Raw genomic sequence first — 20,104 nt, forward strand, 5'->3', positions numbered from 1 at the left:
TTCTCCAAGTCCAGCAAAGCCCCTCAACCTCCTGAGCTCCCACTCCACTCTTGCTGGCTGCAGCACTGCGCTTCTCAAGTGGCTGCCAGCTGAGAGGAAACATTGAGTCAGATTTCCTTCATTCTCCACCCCTGTTTGTCTTTCTCCCTTTCTTGGTGTGAGAATGGCTGAGCTGATGGAGAACCTTTCAAATTTGACATCTTACTTGTGATCTAGAATTCAGTAATTTTAAGTATTCCCTTAAATATGTGTGGATATAAAATGGAATTATGGTGGAATCTAAGACTTAAAACAAACTTTAATATAATGCTCCAATACATACATATGCACACGCACATGCGCATGCGCGCGCGCACACACACACAAATGGAGCCATTCTCACGAATTTTAGGTATATTCTTAAATTCATTATTCCTTTATTGGGAAAAATGGATGTCTGCTTCTTGATGTTAGATATTAGTGATTTGGAATAGCTGGGGGAATGGAATATTGAACACTATTAAGCTTCCTTTTTGCCACTTGCATCTGAAAATTGTTATGTGATCTTTGTGAAATCAGTTCAAAACATTTATTCTTAAATGTTTGGTTTTATAACCATGGATAGAAAAATCTAGAGAGAGGACAAATTTAGAGGAGGTTGAGATATAGCTAAATTGTGAACTTTTTGATTGTTTTTTGGTTATTAATGAAAGTGTCCATCCAAAACTTTTTTGTAATTTAAAATGGAATTTTCAGTAAGATAGCATTTTTGGGAGCTAAATGATTTTGATCAGCATATTTGGAAGGAGAGATGAAATTTAAAGTTCGTCTTATCTTCTTTTTGATGTTAAATTCTTTCTTACACTATGTAAGAGAGGCACGGATGTATTCTTGTGTTCTATAATTAAGTAGCAGCTATCTTTAATTATTTATAAAATAAAATACAAAGTATTTTGCTACACTGTAATATATTTGACATAACTGCAGCATATGACATGCTCCTACTACACACTATTAATGGTGACATGCCAAAACAAAATAACATTTGAAAAAAAGGGAAAAAATATTTAATGGGAAATTTTCAAAATGTGTTCTGATCTGGAATGAACTCCAATTATGAAATGTTGAGATTTCCCCATGAAACAGAAGTTCTGAATTTCAATGTTCTGACCTTCATATGGCCTTATCTTGCCTCTGATTTGTTCCAGAACTTCAGCCAAACTCAGTGGAATCCGATTAAAGCCAGTGTCTGGCTTGGCACCACACACATTTTACTCAAATGAACTACACTTTTGCTAGTCTAACAGTGGTACTAATATTCACATTTCACCTCATCTGCAGGCAAACATACCTGCTAAATCCTAATCCTAGAAATGGGAATTGGTGAAAATGAACAAATCAGAAAAATATCATGAATTTTCAGGATGAATTGCAGCTGTAAAACCAGAAAATAATTTAATAGGAAGGGAGCAAAATGTACCTACACTGTCTCTACTTTTTCTTACCTAAATCACATTTGAAATCTGGCTCTTCCGTGACTGTGGCATTCCTTCGATTTGAAATATACCCTAGAAGGTAAGGCAAAGAAGTAATTCTCAGATACTCCTCTGGGAAAGAAGAAGAAAAAACAGCTGCAACAGCTTGCTGTGACTTCATACTTAAATGCTGGATTGATACGAGGTCACTGGATCTCTTCTTGCTGTGGTTACAATGGAGGAGTGTTGTGGTGGGATAAAGCTGACAGCATAGAGAGCCACTATCTCTATCTTTATATCTGCATTTAAAAACATATATACTTAATGTACCTCTTCCTTGCCACAGCAACAGCAGTCAGGCTAGGCTCTCCAAGCACCACATACAAATTTCATTAGGCCATTTCTGCAGCATGCACCAGGCTGGATTTGGAGTTGCCAAAAGGTGGCAATCAGTTCCACTGTTTCTCCTCCAACTCCTTCCTCGGAATTTCCTCTGTAGCAGTTGTGTCAGGAGTGTCTGAAAGGCAACTTGAGAACTGCAGCACTGAGGCTGAACACATTATGGGTACAACAGGGAAATTAAAAAATACATGATTTTGTAAAGTGGAGTTTGAGTCATTAGTTAAATCAGAGCAGAGAAAAAGAACATAGCCATTAGCCATGAGCTAATTCAGGGTCGCTGGGAAGTCTACCTAACTGATGAAAGATGTGAAGTCCCCAGTGTATCTAGCAGCTATAGATAATACATAGATTAACGACATTAGCATTGCTGAAGGTCCCATATTACAGCTAAAATGCCTTTTTGAGTATTTACGTTCACCTTCCTTGCAAGGGCCTGGCAGTATCACTCGATATCCCTCCGAGCCTTGACGAAGGCCGATCCGTGGGAGCTGCGGCGGGCCGGTGTGACCGGGGGCAGAAATGGCCGCGGTGCCGCCGCGGCGGGGTGGCAGCATTATTACTGAGTCGGGCTGGCCCGCTCCGCGCCGCCGCGAGGGCCAGCGGCTGAGGCAGGCGGCAGGCGCAGTGCCTCGCGCGGCCGCTCACCTGCGCGCCCGCGGGACACCGCCAGGCGCGGAGCCTCAGGCCAAGGAGCGGGGAAAGTCGGAGCAGAGGCACGGGAAGGAGCCCCGGCCCGGCCGGGGCGCGCAGGCCAAGGCGCGACGCTGAGCGCCGAAGCCCGGCTCTGCCTGCGCGGCCCGCAGTGCCGCGCGCAGCTCGGCGCGGCACCGGCGCGGGCCCCTGGCCGGGCCCTCGCAGAGCCCCCGGCGGCACCGCCTGCCTTCCCTGTGCCCTTCCCAGCTCTCGTCCCTCCTGCCTGTAAATCATCCCTTCCCGAGACTTCCAATTATAGCTAAAGATTAAGTTCCTAATTTTCTTGGCTGCAAAAGCGGTAACAAATCGTTCAGACTTTGTTTTTCCACTGAGCCCGAGGCTTGATTTATTGTGTCTATGTTATCACAAAAATCAGGCTTCATTCAAAATGTTTTTCTGGGATAATTCTATACCCTCGGTATTTATTTTGACTGTCCCTTCTCATTAATGTTACTAGTTTTTAATTGCTCCCCATTCACTTCTAAATCAAATATTCTGCCTGGCCGGTGGCACGTCGTACTGCTCTCGTTTCCACCGCGGACAACTCGCAAGCGGCGGTCCCCACATGAGCTGTGCGGGAAGAGTCACGACCCGCTCTCCCCGCTACGTGCGAGGCTCGGTGTGCGGGGGGAGAGCGCGGGCTGGCGCAGGCGGACACTGGTAACGGACAGGTCACCTCCGCAAAACTAGAAAAAGAAACTGACGGAGCGGAGAGAAAGGACTCGCTTATTTAAAAAAAAATCGTCTGACCTCCAAGCCCAGCGATTAAATTACTTTCCTTCAGCAAAAGTGTTACTTTATCCTAAGAAAAACAGCATTAACACAGACGAAGCTCCGCGCCGTCCCCAGGGCTCCGCGCCCAGCCCGGCCCCGCCGCGCGGACCGTTAATGGCCGCGGGCGGAGGGATCTCGCCTGCCCCGCGTGCGGGGCGGCCGGCGGCGGCAGCGGGAGCGCTGTGCGCTGCGTGACTGCCCGGCTACGGCGGGCAAGGCGCGCGGTCTTTCCCTTCCCGCCGCCTCTGCCGGCCCGTGGCAGAGCTCCCACGGTCTTGGAGGCGGTCCCCCGGGGCGCCGCCTGCGGCCGGTACCGGGCGAGAGGGTGTGAGGAGATGCCGCCCCCGACAGCTCCGTGATTAATGACCCTCCCGCCCGGCAAGGGGCGGTCGCTGCCTCCCGCGCTGGCGGCGGCGGGGCTGGGGGGGAGCCCGGCGGCCAGGTGCGCCCCAGCCCCACCGTACGGACTGGCCGCGCAGTCTTATAAGAAGACTCCGCGGGGCTGGACGCGACGGGAGGGCTGCAGTGAGCAAACCCGCTCCGCACTGCCTCGTCGATGCGCGGCCTCGGCCAGGAACGGTAAGTTCATCACCGCACTTGACGGCGCCCGCCGCATCCTACCCAGGAGAGGGGGGGTCGGTGCCCCTCGCTCGGGGCAGCTTGGCTGTGGGGCGGAATGCGCCGGTCCCGGGGCCGCCTGCAGTGCCCCGACGGGACCGAGGGCCGGGAGCGGGCTGGGCGTCCGCGGCTGTGTGTGCATGCGGCGCTCGGTTGCGGGCCGGGGGTCGGAGAGCCGCGGCAGAACTGCCGGCCGGCCCAGCCTCTGCGCTGGCTGCGGGAAGGGCAGGGCCGAGCGGAGTCGAAATGCCCAAGTGTGGCCAACCGCCGCCAACGGCCACCGCGCCGCGCGCTAACCGCCGCCGCGCCTCAGAAGCGGGTTTCCGCACAAAATGTGTGGGGTGTGGGACCTAGGTTATGCACTTTGCGTATTAGAGCATGTATTGCCGTTGTCCACTTAAATACGCACACGCGAATTCCTGTTTCACTGCTTCGGAGAAAAGATTTTCGTTAACTATTAGTGGAATGGCACAATGGGCAACGTCGTTTTAAAAGCAATACAAAATAATCCAGATTAACTACTTTTTTTTTTTTTCCTAGGGAACAACTGAAAGGGCTGCAAATAAGATTATCCATTCATATGTTTTCAGTTTGCTTATTCTGCTTTGGCATTTTCAGTCTTTTGCATGTTCATGTGCTCAGATACCCGTCGTTGCTATCACTCTCACACAGAATACAGCAATAAAGCAACGGTTGTGCTGTTTTCTTTTGTAAATGAATTACATTTCAAATCGATGATGTCTTTGTAATGTCATGTAAAACACAGTTATATCTGTTTTCAGTAGAAATAATATAAATACTTTTACTTTCACACTCCCATTTCCAGGTTTCTTTCAGTGCCATGCAGTAAGTATGCATGTTTGCAGATTTCACAGGGAAATGTTTACTTATGTAAAAATACCAACCTCTGCCCTATAAGATTTTCCAGCAGATTACATGGAAGCACATACTGGCTTGAGGCATTTTATTTGTTTTGTTTTTCAGCAACTATATTTTGGACCACAAGCTTTCGAGTGGCTCTTGGGTTTACAAAGTATGCAGTATCCAAAGTATGAAACCTGATCACACAAGTATGAACAATGACTCCACTCAGCTGCATTGCATGACAAATGCAATCTTAGTTCAGAAAGCACCAGCTATATTTTGGATACTAGCATAAACGTACATGCACACACCTGTATTATATCCTGTATTTTTGTTTAAAGGAATTTCCTGGTCCATTGGGTATTGCTGTATGTACTTGACCAGAAATCCAATAGTGAAGAAATTAAGACAGAGTGAAGTCTCTGTTTTCCACAGCTGAAGTTTTGCTGTTTTTTCCATAGGCCCAGAATTTCATCCAATGTAGCTGTGAAGCTTCTAAGATACAAGCTCCTACTTCAGAAAGGCACACAAAGAAATGAGGTTTCTAGGTATATGCGTTTTTATATAGTGTGTGTCCATACAAAGTGATTATAGTTCTAAATTTGGTTCTATACCACCACAGCAAAATAAAATAGCATGTAGACAGCTTTATTCCTGTATTTTTAGTAGATTAATGGGTATTAATAACCCAAGCAAAATAATAATATTAGATATAAATAATGATTTCATCTCTCTGTATTACTTCTCTGCTTAGGACTTTTCTAGTAATCAGGGGAATGGGAAGATTTCAGCATTTCGGTGGGGTTTAGATGCAATGGCAGACAAGAAATCCTGCTGATGAAACATGATACAGAATAGAATCATTGCCTTTTTTCATAGCTGTGTTGACTCTGCAGTGGCAGTAGAGATAATTTTTTGTCACTAAAATGCATGCAAATCTGACTGTAACTTAGGGAGAAAATACCAAGAAAAAGTTGCCGTTTGATGTTTTTACATGTGAAATTAAAAGGAAATAGACAATTTGAGGATCATTTTTTTCAGCCCTCGCTCAAGAGAAGCTCATGTGGACTTGAGTTTTGTTTTATATAGGTGATAATTAAATATCTCTGTAAACAATAAATAATGATATTTTCTTTTGGTTTACAGTTAAAATCCATACAAAGTATTTCACAAATAATTTCATATTCTAAACTGCCAACATTTCAGTGAATAAGAGTTGTTAAAACTGTGAGCCAGATTAACAACAAATTAATCACAAGAAAACACCAAAAATAATAATGCCTTTTGAATATAAGATTAGAAGGACTAACAGAGATGATTTTCTTTCCTTTCCACTTTTCTGTTACGAATCTTTGACTTGATTCATTGACTTGGCTTTTGCTGTTACCAGCAGCAATTACACAGGGACTTCAGTATATGTTTGAAATGATTTGCAAAATCAGAGCCTGATTTTTGTAAATTTAGATCTTAAATGATTTGCATATAGCATGTATTTAATTTTTTAAAATTGCAATCCATTTGAATATAATTAAAACCGCTTTAATAACTTCTTCTTGTCCTTGTTGTCTATCCAGGATATCACAGAAACACCAGATCTCCAACACATGAAAGCCAGGATCTGTCTGAGAAATTTAGAAGGTGTGCTTGAATAAGAGCAACTGGATCAGGTATTATTCTAGTGAAGAAGTGGTGGACTTTTGGGAAGAATGGTAGAATTGTGTATTACTGTGGAATTGGATGAATTAAAGGAAGATGAGTTTTATTACAGGCAGAGCTGACAGTCCTTTCTGAAAGTTGGGGAAGACTTTTCAGTAATTATTTTCAGCTTTGCTCAAAAAGTTTTCTGCCATTGTTGCCAGAGGATTCTTTTGCCCCCCAATAGCCAAAATGCAGTTTACAAGATTTTTTTTAAGTTTGAAAATGTAGAAGATAGGACAAGCACAGTTATTCTTGAATAATTCCATGTGTGAAAGGACAGGAGAAGTCTGTTTCTGATCCTTCAAAATCATGGACCAAATTTGGCCTTTCAGAATGTCTGTATTATGTTTCTGAGGCTCCCATTCACTATTGCAGCTGAAAATGCGTTTTTCTTTCTGTGATCCATGGAGCACTGTTGATGAAATGATTGCAGTGAAATAGAAATGTACACGCAGTCCCACATCCCGAATTACACAAATAATATATTTTTTAAAAATTACATTTAGTCTGATTTTTATTTGGTTGTAAATGGAAGCTACTGTGGCAGTACTGCTTAGCATTGTCTTTTGAGTTTTCTCAGAAAAGCCAGGTGATCTTTGGACTAAGAATGATTAAAAGAAATTGCTCTGTGTAATACTATTAGAAAGAAATTAAAAATGAGTCTTTGATAAAAATTTTAACTTAGGTTTTTGTGCCTGTGTGATATCAAATCGACTGCTTTAGTAACAGTGATGAGAGAAGCAATTCACACATTCGTATATAGGCATCCTTTGTTTGCTAGAACTGGCAACACCGGAATTTCTGATAATCTATTTTTGTTTTTAGAAAGCATTCAGTTTAGCACAGTAGGTATATCAACTTAATGTGATTCCTTTCTTTATCCCCTTTTCTGAATGGGGAAAACATTGTGTGTAATTAGTTTTTTGTACATACATTCTACTTGTGTTCATTAGCAAAGGTGATGTTGACGGAGTTTGTACCTAGCAGGGAAAGTTCTGAAAATCTGGGGAGTGTGTAGATCTCACAGGAAATTCCAGCCTTAGTTCGTCACTGGAAAGAAGATCAAATTAGCTTTACATATTCTGACAGTAGTTCTGTTGGGTCAGAGGAACAAAGCTGTCACTCACTGTCTGGAGTTTGAGTGTGTGTATACATGCGTGGTAGTGGTTGCAAGGGGGTGTGTGTGAATTTGGGATGGGAAGGAGTTGCATCCTTGGTGGATATTTTTGCTCTGATGCTGAGATTCTGAGCATCACCATAGGCTTACAGCATGGCTAGTGCCAGAGGGCATGTTGGTTTAGAGATGCTCTTGTTGGTTACAGGTCCTCCCTACTGGGGAAGTCACCAATGGACTGTAGACATTTATCTGAGAACAGCAAGGAGATCTCGAGCCCTAGTTCAGAGCCCGATTCCTTGCTGCCTTCTGTCTCTGGCAGTAATTCTTGCACCCCCTGCTCAGCTGGGCAGCGGGCCGGAGCAACTCCTGGAAGACCGGCAGCTGCAAATGCCGCTCGGGAGCGCAGTCGGGTTCAAACCCTGCGCCATGCCTTTCTAGAGCTACAGAAGACTCTGCCCTCTGTACCACCTGACACCAAGCTCTCCAAGCTGGATGTACTGCTCCTGGCCACCACCTATATCGCACACCTCACCCGTAGCCTTCAGGATGAGGAAGAGTCACCGGGAGAGGGCTTGGGTACCCTCCGAGGGGATGGATACCTGCACCCTGTCAAGGTAGGACAGCCAAGGAGCAGCTTCCACCTTCTCTCAGTGAAGTTAATTGGTACTACAAATATGTAGATTTCAAGCTTATTTGCCTTGCTAGAATTAATACATGAAAAGACTGCTTTAGCTGAGCATTCCAGAGTAGTGTCACCACTGTATCTGGGTGCAAAGGGCCTGACTGAAATATCCTGGAGCTCACTGGCATTTTCCCTCCAGCTTCAAGGACTTTGCACAAGAATATCAAATGTAACAGAAGCCCAAGCCCTGTGGGACTTGATCCCTTGGAACTTAAGGAGCAGGGCAGAAACTGAGGAATACCAGTACCTATTCAGTCTTCGTGTTAACACAGGTGTGGACACCTAGTCACTAAATCCATCAGAACCCATTCTAGGCAATAACTGTGATTGAGGTAATCAGCTGTTTAACAGCAATGATCCTAGTTGTGGTAGTGCTTGGCAATGTGTGCAGGCCTGCTTTGTTTCTCCTGTTGAGCCAGCTGAGATATGAAATGTGACATTAATTACTGGCCACATTTTAACTCCTTATATAAAAGTGCTTTTCAGACACATTTATTTCATCTAGTTTGTATATGCTGTTATTTTTCTTTCCTTCATCAAAAAAATTTATGGAGATGTAGAGAGAACATGGAAGGGGAAATGCTATTAAAGAGTACCTGGGGATGAAAACTATTTTCAAATACATTGCTTAGTGACTGATGTGACTCTTGAATACCACGGAGTATTTTCTTTGGCTCTGGTCTCAGGGAGTGAGTTAGAGCACTGGTTTTTTTTTTTTTTTTTGGTTTTTTTTTTTAAGAGTCTGATGAATTCAGAATGATTTAATTAAGATTAATTTGTGAAGTAATCTCCAATTCCCCAAAAGTGACTAATTCACAGAGAGTTCCTTGTTCACGGTATTGGTCACTGTAGCTGCACGTAAATACATATTTAAAATGGTTAATATGGTTAAATGGTTAAATGGTTAAAATGGCATGATGTGAGTGGAGGTTTCTTAGGTAATTTAAATGATTAGCAGACTCATTAAGAAAGCAAAACCTTTAAATAAATTAGAAGATGGCTATATTTCATAAAATAATAAATATTGTAATATATTTCAAAGTAAGTTCTTTCACTTCAGTTAGTTTGCTTGGGCAAAGTGAGTGGACACAGGTCTCTTATGATATTTTTTAATGACTGCCAATTATTACAGGCAGAAAAATACTCCTAACTAGTTATTAAAACAGTTAAATTATCCGGATGCACAATTCCCAGACTACTGGAATAAAGCAATAGTTGATTCATTTAGCAGTTATTTTTACTGATCTTACTTAATGTGTCATCTGCTTGTCTTTAGTTTTGATGAAGTACAGGTTGAAATCAAGATCCTGTCAGTCAAATTAGTGTTTGTAATATTCTTGGTAGTAAATTAATTTTTTTTAGTTGGAACTGGAACCAAAGTGTCACAGACAAATCATATTACATGCTTCAAAAAATCAAAGTGCAGGATATGAGGAAAACAGTACAGATAAGAACTGTAACTATACATTTATATATTAACCATGGTAAATACAAATAGTATGAAAACTGAAATATCCAAGCACAGCTGTGTGTACACCAAACAAGAAACATGGTTAATGACTTTAAACTAGTTAAGTCACAGATGTCTTATTAGTGATGCAGTTCATAACATCAGACTTGCAATAAAAATATTGAATGAGGTCTTACAGTCCTTCCCAGTAAGAAGTATTCTGCTTTTTATCTCTTGAATAGAAGATTTGAGATTTAATTGCACTACAAAAGATTTAACAAGTGCCTTTAGACTTCAGAGATAGCTTTGTGTCAGACTAATACTTGTTTTTCTGTTTCCTGCTTTTATAACAGAAGTCAGTCATTGATTTTGATACTATAACAAGAATAACTAAGTTAGTTGAATGTAGGGGACTACAGTCATTCCATTATGAGGACTAAGATATCTAAATACTGCTCCTGGAGAGTATCCTTGCACACACCAACTAACATAGGATGTTGGAGGAGCCATCAGTGAAATTACATACGCATTTCAATGAGGGATGATTCGAGTGCATGTATATAAAGAATGAGAGAAATCCTGGTTCACAAAAGTCATGTCCACAAGAAAGATGCCAGCCTGTTCACAAAAGTGACTTTTTAAAAATGGCATTATCTGGAGCACCATGCTGGCTGTTTTTCAGATATTTTTGCATCAAACATGTGACAGGTTGTCCTTTCAGACATCAACTTTACAATAATCAACTTGGAATATCAAATTCCAGTGGAATTCTTGAGATAGGAAGGACATGCATCTGAAATAATGTTTACTGCAGAGTGATTACTGCAAGGCTGTTATGAAGCGCTAGCTACAAAAATAAATATTTAAAACCAATTAATTGATTATTCCAATAATCAATTAAAGGAAAGATAAATTATTTCATCTCCTGAAACTGTTGGAACTGATAAATAACAAGAACTTATCAGTGATGATAACTGTCAAGGAACAATTATATTAAATTCCCTTTCACACAGTTGCTTAGCAGGCCTAATCTGGCAATCAGTATTGTGTGGGCAGGTTGGAATGAGCATGTGGATATATAGATGCTGTGATCTGTGCAAACACTGGGGTATGGCCAGTGTTGTAAATCCCAGTAGTATCCCTGTCACCATAAACAGGAATGCTTTGTTTCGTTTTACTAACAGAGTATCTATGATACAGATTCCTATATGATGACATATCAGTATGATTTACAACTGTTTGTTGGCTCATGAGGATTTTTAGGAACTGTACCTTACAATTTGCTACTTAAGAAAATATCCGTGCTGAAATTGCATTACACAATTTCTAACAACTTTTTTTCAATAAACGATATAAACATTTTGGTGATAGCAACGGTTTCCTCTTTTCTGATACTGTGATTTCATTATCATTTAAAGCTTTCCTTTTATAGCTCTGAATTGAATTCAGACTGCAAATATCCTATATATTTCAGCACTGTGCTTGTCTTTTGTCTTGCAGAAATGGCCAATGCGATCCAGGTTATACATTGGAGCTACAGGGCAGTTTTTGAATCACTCAGCGCAAGGAGAAAGTGCAAGCCAAGGAGAAACATCAACAAATTCACAAATCTAATCTCCCTTTTCATTATTAAAAAGTTATTTATTTCATCATATATATTTAAGTTAAAAAACTTATCTGCAGACAAACTATAATTCTTCAAGTACCATCTATGGATGAGAAGGAACTGATTCTTAAATGCAGTTAATGCCTTATTAACTTAATCTGATATATCACTGGTTTCTAACATAGAGGAGATTGTTGATAATTGAATTGAGGGAATAGAAGAAGGCAGTTGCACTCAGCACCAACCCATAAAGCAGCGACAAAGGCAATACCGCTAACAGAATAAGTATTCTTACCCGCTCCAATGCAAGAAGTTCACAGGAGAGATGCAGTATTGGCTAAGTATAGTGTAGTAAAAGCTTTGATGAAAAGCAAATGGCAAGCAGGTCTAAAAATGCCAATCAAAATACCACATACACTTCTTCACTGCATGAAACCAATAGCAGAAAGCTCACTAACTGCAGTCTGGTGAGAGCTTCATCGTTCAGATAATCTTAAATGTATGTAGTTTTCCTTTGAAAATGTGGATGCATGCTCACTTTAAGTAAAAATGTGCTGAAAACTGTCCTACATACATACAGTGTTACATACAACAAACAAACTGCTTTGTAGATGAAATGTAGTTACATAAAATCAGTATTGCTTGTATTGATTCATATTATTGTGTCGCATGTTACAGGGTTTAAAATGTGTTTAAGCGTTACCCCGTACTACTACTTACGTGTTTAGGTATCAGGATTTATTTATCTTATTTTTCATGAGGTTGATACATTCAAATAAATAAGCCTTAATACTTGGCTTTGTTCATAGTACATTTTTCACTTAAAACATCTTCTATAGATAGGCAAGAGAAGTTGAAACTAATGCACAGATACCATCTATTGCATCTGTCCTGTAAAACCTTATACTTTTCACATATTTTTTTGTTACTGCTAAGGTACACATTTTATTAAATATAATTCAGTGGACATTATTTATTGAGTTGCAAAATCTGTATCACTTGCGTTCCTCATTGTACAGAATGAATAGTTTTTAATAACATTGTGCATTTTTAGTAACTTCTTGCTGAAGACTGCTTTACAATTTAAGTTTTACAATGACATTTGACAGAAAGGGAAAATTAATTACTGTCAGGCATAACCTTTGTAAAATCATTTTGTTGCTTTAATTCTTGAGTCAAAATTGTGATCTCTTTCAGAGGTGCGAAGCATGTCGTTACAAGTTGAGTGTTCAAACCATAGAAAATCAGGCCTCATGTATCAGAACATGTATCCACATTAGCAGAGCCATTAGAAATGGTTGGACAAACCATCTAGGACATGTGGGAAGAGTAAAGTATGATAAAAGGGTGTGGTAAAATCAAGAGACCTCTGTCACTCCTGCAACTTTCTGAGTTTTGACAAGTTTATTCTTTAAAAATATACTGCTCTTAAAAATTCTTGGCATGTATTTCTTATTTATAATTGTAAATGTTTTATTAAAGGTGAGAATTACATAGCCAGAGCATCATCCAACCAAACAAGCTATTATGTTTTGTGGAAAAAAATACAAAAGGAAAGTTTTGTATAGACAAATATCTACTTGTAAATAAGAGTGTGACTTGTAATAAAAGGCTATTATGAAGGCATAACACAAAAAGACATTACATTTTAGACTGACAAAATACCAAGCAGAAAACATACAAGCAAATAGAAATCAAACTAGTTTTGCATGTAATTAAGATCTAAATGAATGGCACCAGGTTAGGGAAAACAGGCAAATGAAATCCTGGTCAGAAGTCCATGTCAAAACTCCTCCTAAGGACATTGGAATAAGATTTCACCCTTGGACATTATTATGAAAGACTCAGTGAAGGCTGCTGACGATGTGTAGCAGCAGTCGCAGTCTGGCAATACAATCAAAAAGATTGTGTACCCAAAATGTGGACACAACAGAAAAATATGGCAATGTTCTATATCAGTTCCATGCTCTTTCCTAGCACAGTGGTTTCCCAGATTCTTAAATAATACATCTGGATGACAGGGAATTCAAGCAAGACAACAAAAATTAATCTGCACAAAAAATCCCCAGTTTTTAAAGTCTTCTTCCATAAATGTAATTGAAAGATACTGACTGCTTACTCATGCAGTAACATGTAAAAGGGGTAAGAGTAAACATGTTAAAAATATGAAAAGTAATTGAGTGGATGGCTTGGAGAAAACGTTGCTACTCAGACTTTTACTATAAAAAGATAGAGATTTTATAGTTGTTAAAGACAATAAAATGGAACAGTCAAATGTAAAAGGATGTACTTTGCAGACACAATGTTCAAATAAATTGTTGCCAATTAAAAGCAAAGAGCTTAGCAAAATTGTGCTGAAGTATTAAAGGACAGCAATGCACAATTACAATAGCATGATTTTAGTTGAGAAGTTTTGTAATCCGTATGATTATGGTCTAGAGAACTCTTTCAGAAAATAAATCCTAACTCATACATTATTCTGTATCATCTGCACATTTTTATGCCTTTTCCTCCAGAGGAATTCTTGTGTTCTGGAAACGTACACCAGGATAAAACAGGTTTCCTGAACCTGTTTGTTTCAAACCTGATGACTGAATCAAACACCAAATTTCTTAAAAATATTTTGTATTTTGTATACTGAAATTTAAATGTTTGGCATTTGGCACTGGAAACATGCACACATTTAGGCATGAAATTCTAAAATCTATGTTCATACATTACTATCAAAAGGAACAATTTTTCATAAGGTAATGCAAAGATCTTAGGAAAACCCCAGACATTTTCATCACAGCTTTTCATTCAGAGGGATGTGAAATGTAGACTTTACACTGCCATACACGAATAACCCTGATATCAAAAATCTTCTGCATACAGTTCTTTCTTGGCTCATACACACAGCTGTAACTACAATACTGTGCCCTCCAGGCATGTATTGCTTTCTCTTAATATATTCCCTGCCAATCACTATTTTTTCCTTTGAGACTCTTAGGACAAAGCATTCATTGTGCTTGTGTATACTAAAGAATGACAACATTAAAACAAAAAGATTAATCTTCTATGGTTTTGACTTCTAAAATATGATTCAATGAGAACAGAAGCATTTTAGAGTTAAAAATACTGGGGTTTATAAGACTGCTGTAGTACAAAAGACACATTTGAAAAAAAAAGTGATTGCTTCAGAGTGAACCTCCCTATAGAGTCTTGAACCTTGTTTACTTTCCTAACCCACTGGGATTAATTTTTTCCATTTTCTCAGTAAAACTGCAATCCCATAAACTGTTCCATAAATACGGATTTGTATGTTCTCCTTCAGCTTCTTAGAAACTGACTGTGCATGAGCAAAATCTTGCAGGATTTACATCTAAGGTTCATGGCTGCAACCCTTTCTTTCAAAAGCAGTATCTCTAAGGTCTGTGCATATGAACAACCTAAAAAGCACCTGTTCCATGTCTGAGTTTTAGAATAATGAATGACTTTCGATCTTCTACTGCCAAAATTAAAATTTAAGTTCTCTTGTCAAAATTCCAACAAAAAGCATAATTACAACAGCTGTTGTAAAGTTCCAGTGTTGTAAGATTCCCGCTGCTGCTGGTCCAACTAGCAATAAACTACCTGTCAGGACTCAACAGCGATTACAGGTAACTTATATATGCATGCAGCACATCTGTAAAGTTCTCAAGTTTCTGAAACCTGGGTAATTTCTACTGAAAATCCTGGTTTCTGCCTGCACACCAGGTTTTGAGTCCAGGCCTCCGCCCTTTACCAGAAGTGAGCTAACAGGCTGCACAGGAGCCGCCACGAGACGAGGACCCGGGCCGCGCTGCTGCCCGGCCGCCCGCGGGGCTTTGAGGCAGGGCAAAGCGGGAGCCGGGCAGGGTCGCTGCGCCCGGGAGCAGCCGCGAGCAGCCCTACCAGCGGTGACTGAGAAACGCGAGGGGACTCCTGGCGCCGGCAGCGAGCCGCAGCGGCTGCGAGGCTGCTGCCAGCCCGCGCTGCCGCTATGCAGAGACGCGCCCGCAGCCGCGGAGACCCCGCAGGGCCGTCCCCAGCGCACTGCCGCGATCTCTGCCGCTCTTCCAGGCCTTCGTAGCACAGCGGCAGGCGAAGGGCAGCCCCGGCCCACTCAACACGGGGCGGCGGCGCCCCAAGCTGCCCCGGCAACACCCCTCCCCAGCGGCCGCTCCGCCGCCCTCAACGCCCTGTGCCGACGGGCGGGAGGCGGCGAGGCCACACAAGAGCAAGCGCCGCAGGCCGCATCGCGCAGGCGCATCCCTGACGGCCAGACCACACGGACGGGAGCCGAACGGAGCGGGCGCGGCCGGAGGTTGCGTAAGGCGCGCGCCTTCCCCGCCCCCTGCGCGCGGCCTATTTAAGGGGATCACGCGAGCTTCCCTTCCTTTTCCGTGGGCGCGGCCTTGAGCGGCACTGCGGGCTCTGAGGCGCCGGGGGAGCGGGCGGCAGCGGCGTAGCCGCCGCTTCAGGGCTTCGCTCTTCGGTGAGCAGTGTTTGTGGCGGGGCGGCTGCGGCCCGGGGGAGCTCGTCGGCTGGGGGTGGGGGGCAAGCCGGAGCTGCGGCGGGCGGCAGCCGCCGGGACGGGCTGCGGTGAGTGCGGCGCTCGGGGCTGTCTTATCCCTGCCCGTTCCGGCCTGCAGCTCCTAGGCTGTAACCTGGGCAGCTCGGTCCGGCCGCGCGGGGCCTGAGTGATACCTCACGCAAAGGGCGGGGAGCCGAGCCGCTTCCGAGCGCCCCGGCCTGGCTTACGCCTGCTCTTCTGAAATAAGTGACCTGCTCGCTCCTCTTACTAATGCCACAGTGTCAAGCTACAGCGAAAGCAAAGGCTACAATGAGAAGTTAATATTCAGATCTCCTCTTTCTTCCTTTAAATCAGTGGTTTTCATTTTTTGAAGTTCAGAGAAATTGGGAAATATCCCTTATTGTTTAACTTCAGGAATCCAATTCTGACAATTCAAAACAATGAATATAATCTCAAGAATTAAAGAGATAAATTGCTGGCACTCTTTTTTGCAGCATAAGCCATCATTTGAAAGATGAGTGATTGTTTTGCTATTGATACCCTGTTTGTGTTTATGAAACATAATGGCAGATGTACTAACAAATGGCTTTTAGTTCTTCTGCCAGAGTTGTTTAATTCAAGCTGCCACTGCAGCATGCTTTCTAGGAATGTGCATGTATCTTGTGAGGCTAAGATGGATCTAATTAATATACTCCACTCTATTGGCAAGCATTATTGGTTACTTGGAGTTATTTTTTGGTTTATCAAATCTTTGAAATAAAGATAAATTAGACATCCAAAGAGACTTATTTTTGCATATTTTTATCTTCATAAGTCACTTTCAGCAAATGCATGTCCTAATTCTAAAGATAAATTTTTTTTTTTCTTCCTCTGAGGAATTTGTTTAGTGTTCTGTGGCCACCCTGATTGTGCCCTTTTTGGACTGTAGATACAGATTTTAAAATCATCAGTTAGTGCAGGGACAGAACTCCAAGGTAATTGCAGTAATTTCAAAGGCAATGTTTGTTCTCTTGGAGGGATGATCACATGGGTGCGACCTTCAATTGAACCCATAGGAGAACATGTCATAATGGCCCATGAAAGGTTAAAAGCTCTCCTCTCTCCATACTCATTAGAAGTAGCATGTAATTCTGGAATCTTATTCATTTGGAACTTGTTTTAGATGCAATGTTAATGTGTTCTATTTAACCTTAATCTCCAGCCTGATACTGTGTGTACTTTGCCTCTCTCCCCAGTTAGTAAAGCCATCATTGCTTTTATGAAGTTGCCAAGTGGATTGGTATTTCTTTGCTGCCTAGTTTGCTTTCACCAGAGTGTTCAGAGTTTCTGTTAGTGGCCCTGAAATGGAGTTTTGTGATGAATACACTTATTTTATTCTTCCCAATTTCTTTTCCTTGTTCTAGGGAGCAAATGGAGATGAATTTGTTTCTGGTTTTGAGGATCTTCAATCTGGACTCTGCCATGCTGTTGCTCTGCAAGCAGAAAGTCATCACATGAATTCTCAGGTGACAGATGTAAGTATTTTTTTTATTGTACTTAAAAAGTTTTGAGAAAAGTCTCAAAAGCTGTCTTCCTGAAATCTAGGTGTAGAGTTCTGAAGCTCTTACGACCCATATACCTCTTACAGGCAGAGCAAGGAGGAAGATGAGCATTTGCATGTAGGTAGATGGTACTCCCTATTAGCATATGCCAATTAGTTAAGGTGTATGTCTGTATTAACAAGCTGTCATGATTGGAAAAGTCAAATTGCTGGCCAGGGAGCTTAAAGGTAAGCCTTATTTTCTTAGCCATCCTGTGTGAAGTAACATCTCTGTGTTGCACTACACTTTTTGCTTGCCTAATAACTCCCATTTGTCTCTTGTGCAGCTGAATTTTGCCTTAATATAAACTACTTGATCTCAGATATATGAAGCATTAGATTTCTATTTCTTCTTCCAATGCTAGTGCCATGAATGTTGGAAGATGAGCTTTTTATCCACTCTCAAATTAATGGCTGTAGCACTTTTTAAGTTCCTAAGAATACTGAGTTCATTCTGCACTTACCATTTGAAAACAAGGTTCTACCTCAATTCTTAAAGTGCATCTCTTGAGGAAAGCTTAATGAATTCCTTCGTATCTGACATCTGGAAAAAAATAACACCAGTCACATCACAGGCAGGAAGCTGTTTGCTGGCATAATGATGACTTTTTGCCGTTTACCCAACTGAGTTTTCTGATGAGTAACTTGTATCTATCTGAGGTGCCAGCTAATTAAAAAAAAAATTTCCAGTTTGATCCACTACCATTGTTTTTGATTTTATTTACTCTTTTAAAGGTGATATAACAATCTCCATTGTCTCCACTTCTAGAAGCATGGATGTTTAAGAAGGTGAGTGTATTGAGGGCTTCCCCTCTTCTGTGATAATGCTCCAGTAAAACCTGTTAGCTGGTGAAGACCTGTACTGTTGCCTGGAACTGTGCTGGCTTATATCAGCTGAAGGCCTGGCCTGTCATTCAAGGATATCTTTGGGTGACTGATTTTTTTTTTTTTTTTGACCTGCAGTATTGTTACAAGTTTTAAAACTTTTGATTAAAACAATAAAGAGAAGCTGGGGGGTGATAAGGATACAAAGCTGTGCCCCTCTTGCAGAAAAAAGCCTTCTTTTCAGGTTATACATTCCTTAGTATGGCTTATCAGAAATAATAATTTACAAAGGACTTGTACACTTAAATAAGTGTATTATGGAAGTGATTTTACTGGCATAATGATGATCTTTTTGCCGTTTACCCATCTGACTAGCTATTGATGCGTATGGTTAAATCTGAAATGCCAATGAAGTTAGTAACTTTGTATAAGGATTGAATAAGCTTGTAAGAAAATTGACTAACTTATTTTGAAATGCTGATTTTTTTTTTTTTTTTTCAGTGGAAAATAGCAGCCTGAAGTGTGGAGTCCGGTGCACTTGGAAACACTTGCACAACCCTTCCTGCACCTCAGAAATACTGCTTGAATTCAGATGTGGTTCAGGTTCAAACTTATGACTTAACATCATGCTGAAAAATGAATTTTAGTAAACCAGAGGAGTCTTGGTGAAAATGCGTGAATAAGGCCTGAATGAAGTCTTGGTGAGAGAATATCACTCTTTAGAGTGAAGCGACCCTACGGACACTATGTCAGAACTTAAGATGAGTATTTGTAGAGTTTTTGCAGAATACTCTGACTTGGTAAAGCTCTAAAGTAATCCTCTTTTTTTCAAGCTTATATGAAAATTCTTTTAATATTTGATCAGATACTTGCAAACTTGTCAATTCATTGCTTTACTGTTTGAATGATATCCTCAATGAGAACAAATGAGTGAATCTTGTGGAACAAAACCAAATGATACTGTCCAGACTCTTCATATGCAGAATGGATGAGAAGCTTAATGAACTTTGCTTCCAAGTTGGAATTACAGCACAGGAATGAATTTGACTTGGATAAATCAAAACAAATCCCTTCTCTGGAAAGACATGATTCTGTTCAAAGTAGTTATGTTGCAGCTGTGGCCTTGCCAAGTACTAGCTTTTTGCAATGCTCGGAATAATGGAAATAGCATCTCTCTTGCAGTCTACACTGTCTAGCTTCCTTTTCAGTGTAGTAACTTCATACTAAGTGTACCCCATAAATCAAATTCAGTCGAATCTGAATACATCACTTTCCTGTGTGTTTTAACTCTTGTGTATTAGTTTGTCTGAATGAGGGTGTTCATGTTTGTGGTGGCAGCTGTTCTGCTTATCTTCAGGGTAATGTTTTTATATACATAAAATCCTGTGTTTATATGTTCAGTGAATTAAGCTTTTTTTTAAGGGTTTGAGAGCAGTAGCAGCATGATCTTGCTGAATGCCATCCTGAGTAAGATTCAAAACAAACCTTTAGTATTTGTTTGGCTTGTCTCTGATGGGAAGACTGTAGGACTCTTCTGCTTTTATAGCATGGACATGATGTAAATCTTGCTCAGTGTTACGTCTACTGCGGTAAGCCTACTAGGAAGATGTAATACAAGAAAGTCCATAGTGGGAGGAGCATACTGTGCATCAACCAGCTAATGATCTTCCAAATAATATTTTACACTTTTTTGTTTTGCAGTGATGTAGCTAAACACTTGACTCATTGAGCTGCTTATGTATCAGGACTACTAGTAACAACTCTTGCTTTCACATAATGTTCTTTCTATTCCCTGCAGTCTGTTATCT

General features: G+C 41.2%; 1 protein-coding gene, 1 long non-coding RNA gene and 1 other non-coding gene across 4 annotated transcripts; all 3 read left to right on the top strand.

The window, feature by feature from the left end:
- The first annotated feature begins 3,673 nt into the window (after nucleotides 1-3,673).
- TCF24 (transcription factor 24) lies at nucleotides 3,674-12,796 on the top strand. Of its 2 annotated transcripts, XM_026115151.2 has the most exons (5): nucleotides 3,674-3,902; nucleotides 5,267-5,353; nucleotides 6,380-6,472; nucleotides 7,826-8,234; nucleotides 11,253-12,796. In XM_026115151.2, the coding sequence occupies exons 4-5, from the start codon at nucleotides 7,851-7,853 to the stop codon at nucleotides 11,364-11,366; spliced, it is 498 nt and encodes a 165-aa protein (XP_025970936.1). In that variant the 5' UTR covers nucleotides 3,674-3,902; nucleotides 5,267-5,353; nucleotides 6,380-6,472; nucleotides 7,826-7,850; the 3' UTR covers nucleotides 11,367-12,796. The 2 variants fall into 2 exon arrangements, with proteins under 2 accessions (XP_025970936.1, XP_025970937.1); XM_026115152.2 differs by lacking the exon at nucleotides 5,267-5,353.
- Nucleotides 12,797-15,697: 2,901 nt separating this feature from the next.
- LOC112992224 (uncharacterized) lies at nucleotides 15,698-19,583 on the top strand. The gene is made up of 4 exons (XR_003261475.2): nucleotides 15,698-15,853; nucleotides 17,296-17,406; nucleotides 18,207-18,260; nucleotides 18,798-19,583. It is a non-coding gene; the product is annotated as an uncharacterized LOC112992224 (long non-coding RNA).
- LOC112992278 (small nucleolar RNA SNORD87) lies at nucleotides 18,061-18,139 on the top strand. The gene has a single exon (XR_003261487.1). It is a non-coding gene; the product is annotated as a small nucleolar RNA SNORD87 (small nucleolar RNA).
- Nucleotides 19,584-20,104: the final 521 nt, after the last annotated feature.

Source organism: Dromaius novaehollandiae, chromosome 2, assembly GCF_036370855.1.
Source record: "Dromaius novaehollandiae isolate bDroNov1 chromosome 2, bDroNov1.hap1, whole genome shotgun sequence".
Lineage (NCBI taxonomy): Eukaryota > Metazoa > Chordata > Aves > Casuariiformes > Dromaiidae > Dromaius > Dromaius novaehollandiae.

What these genes read in the sequence shown, in the direction of transcription:
- TCF24 (XM_026115151.2), top strand. Translation starts at nt 7,851, where the DNA reads ATGGACTGTAGACATTTATCTGAGAACAGCAAGGAGATCTCGAGCCCT. An exon ending in GATACCTGCACCCTGTCAAG is followed by an intron (nt 8,235 to 11,252) that starts GTAGGACAGCCA and finishes TTTGTCTTGCAG; the next exon opens with AAATGGCCAATGCGATCCAG.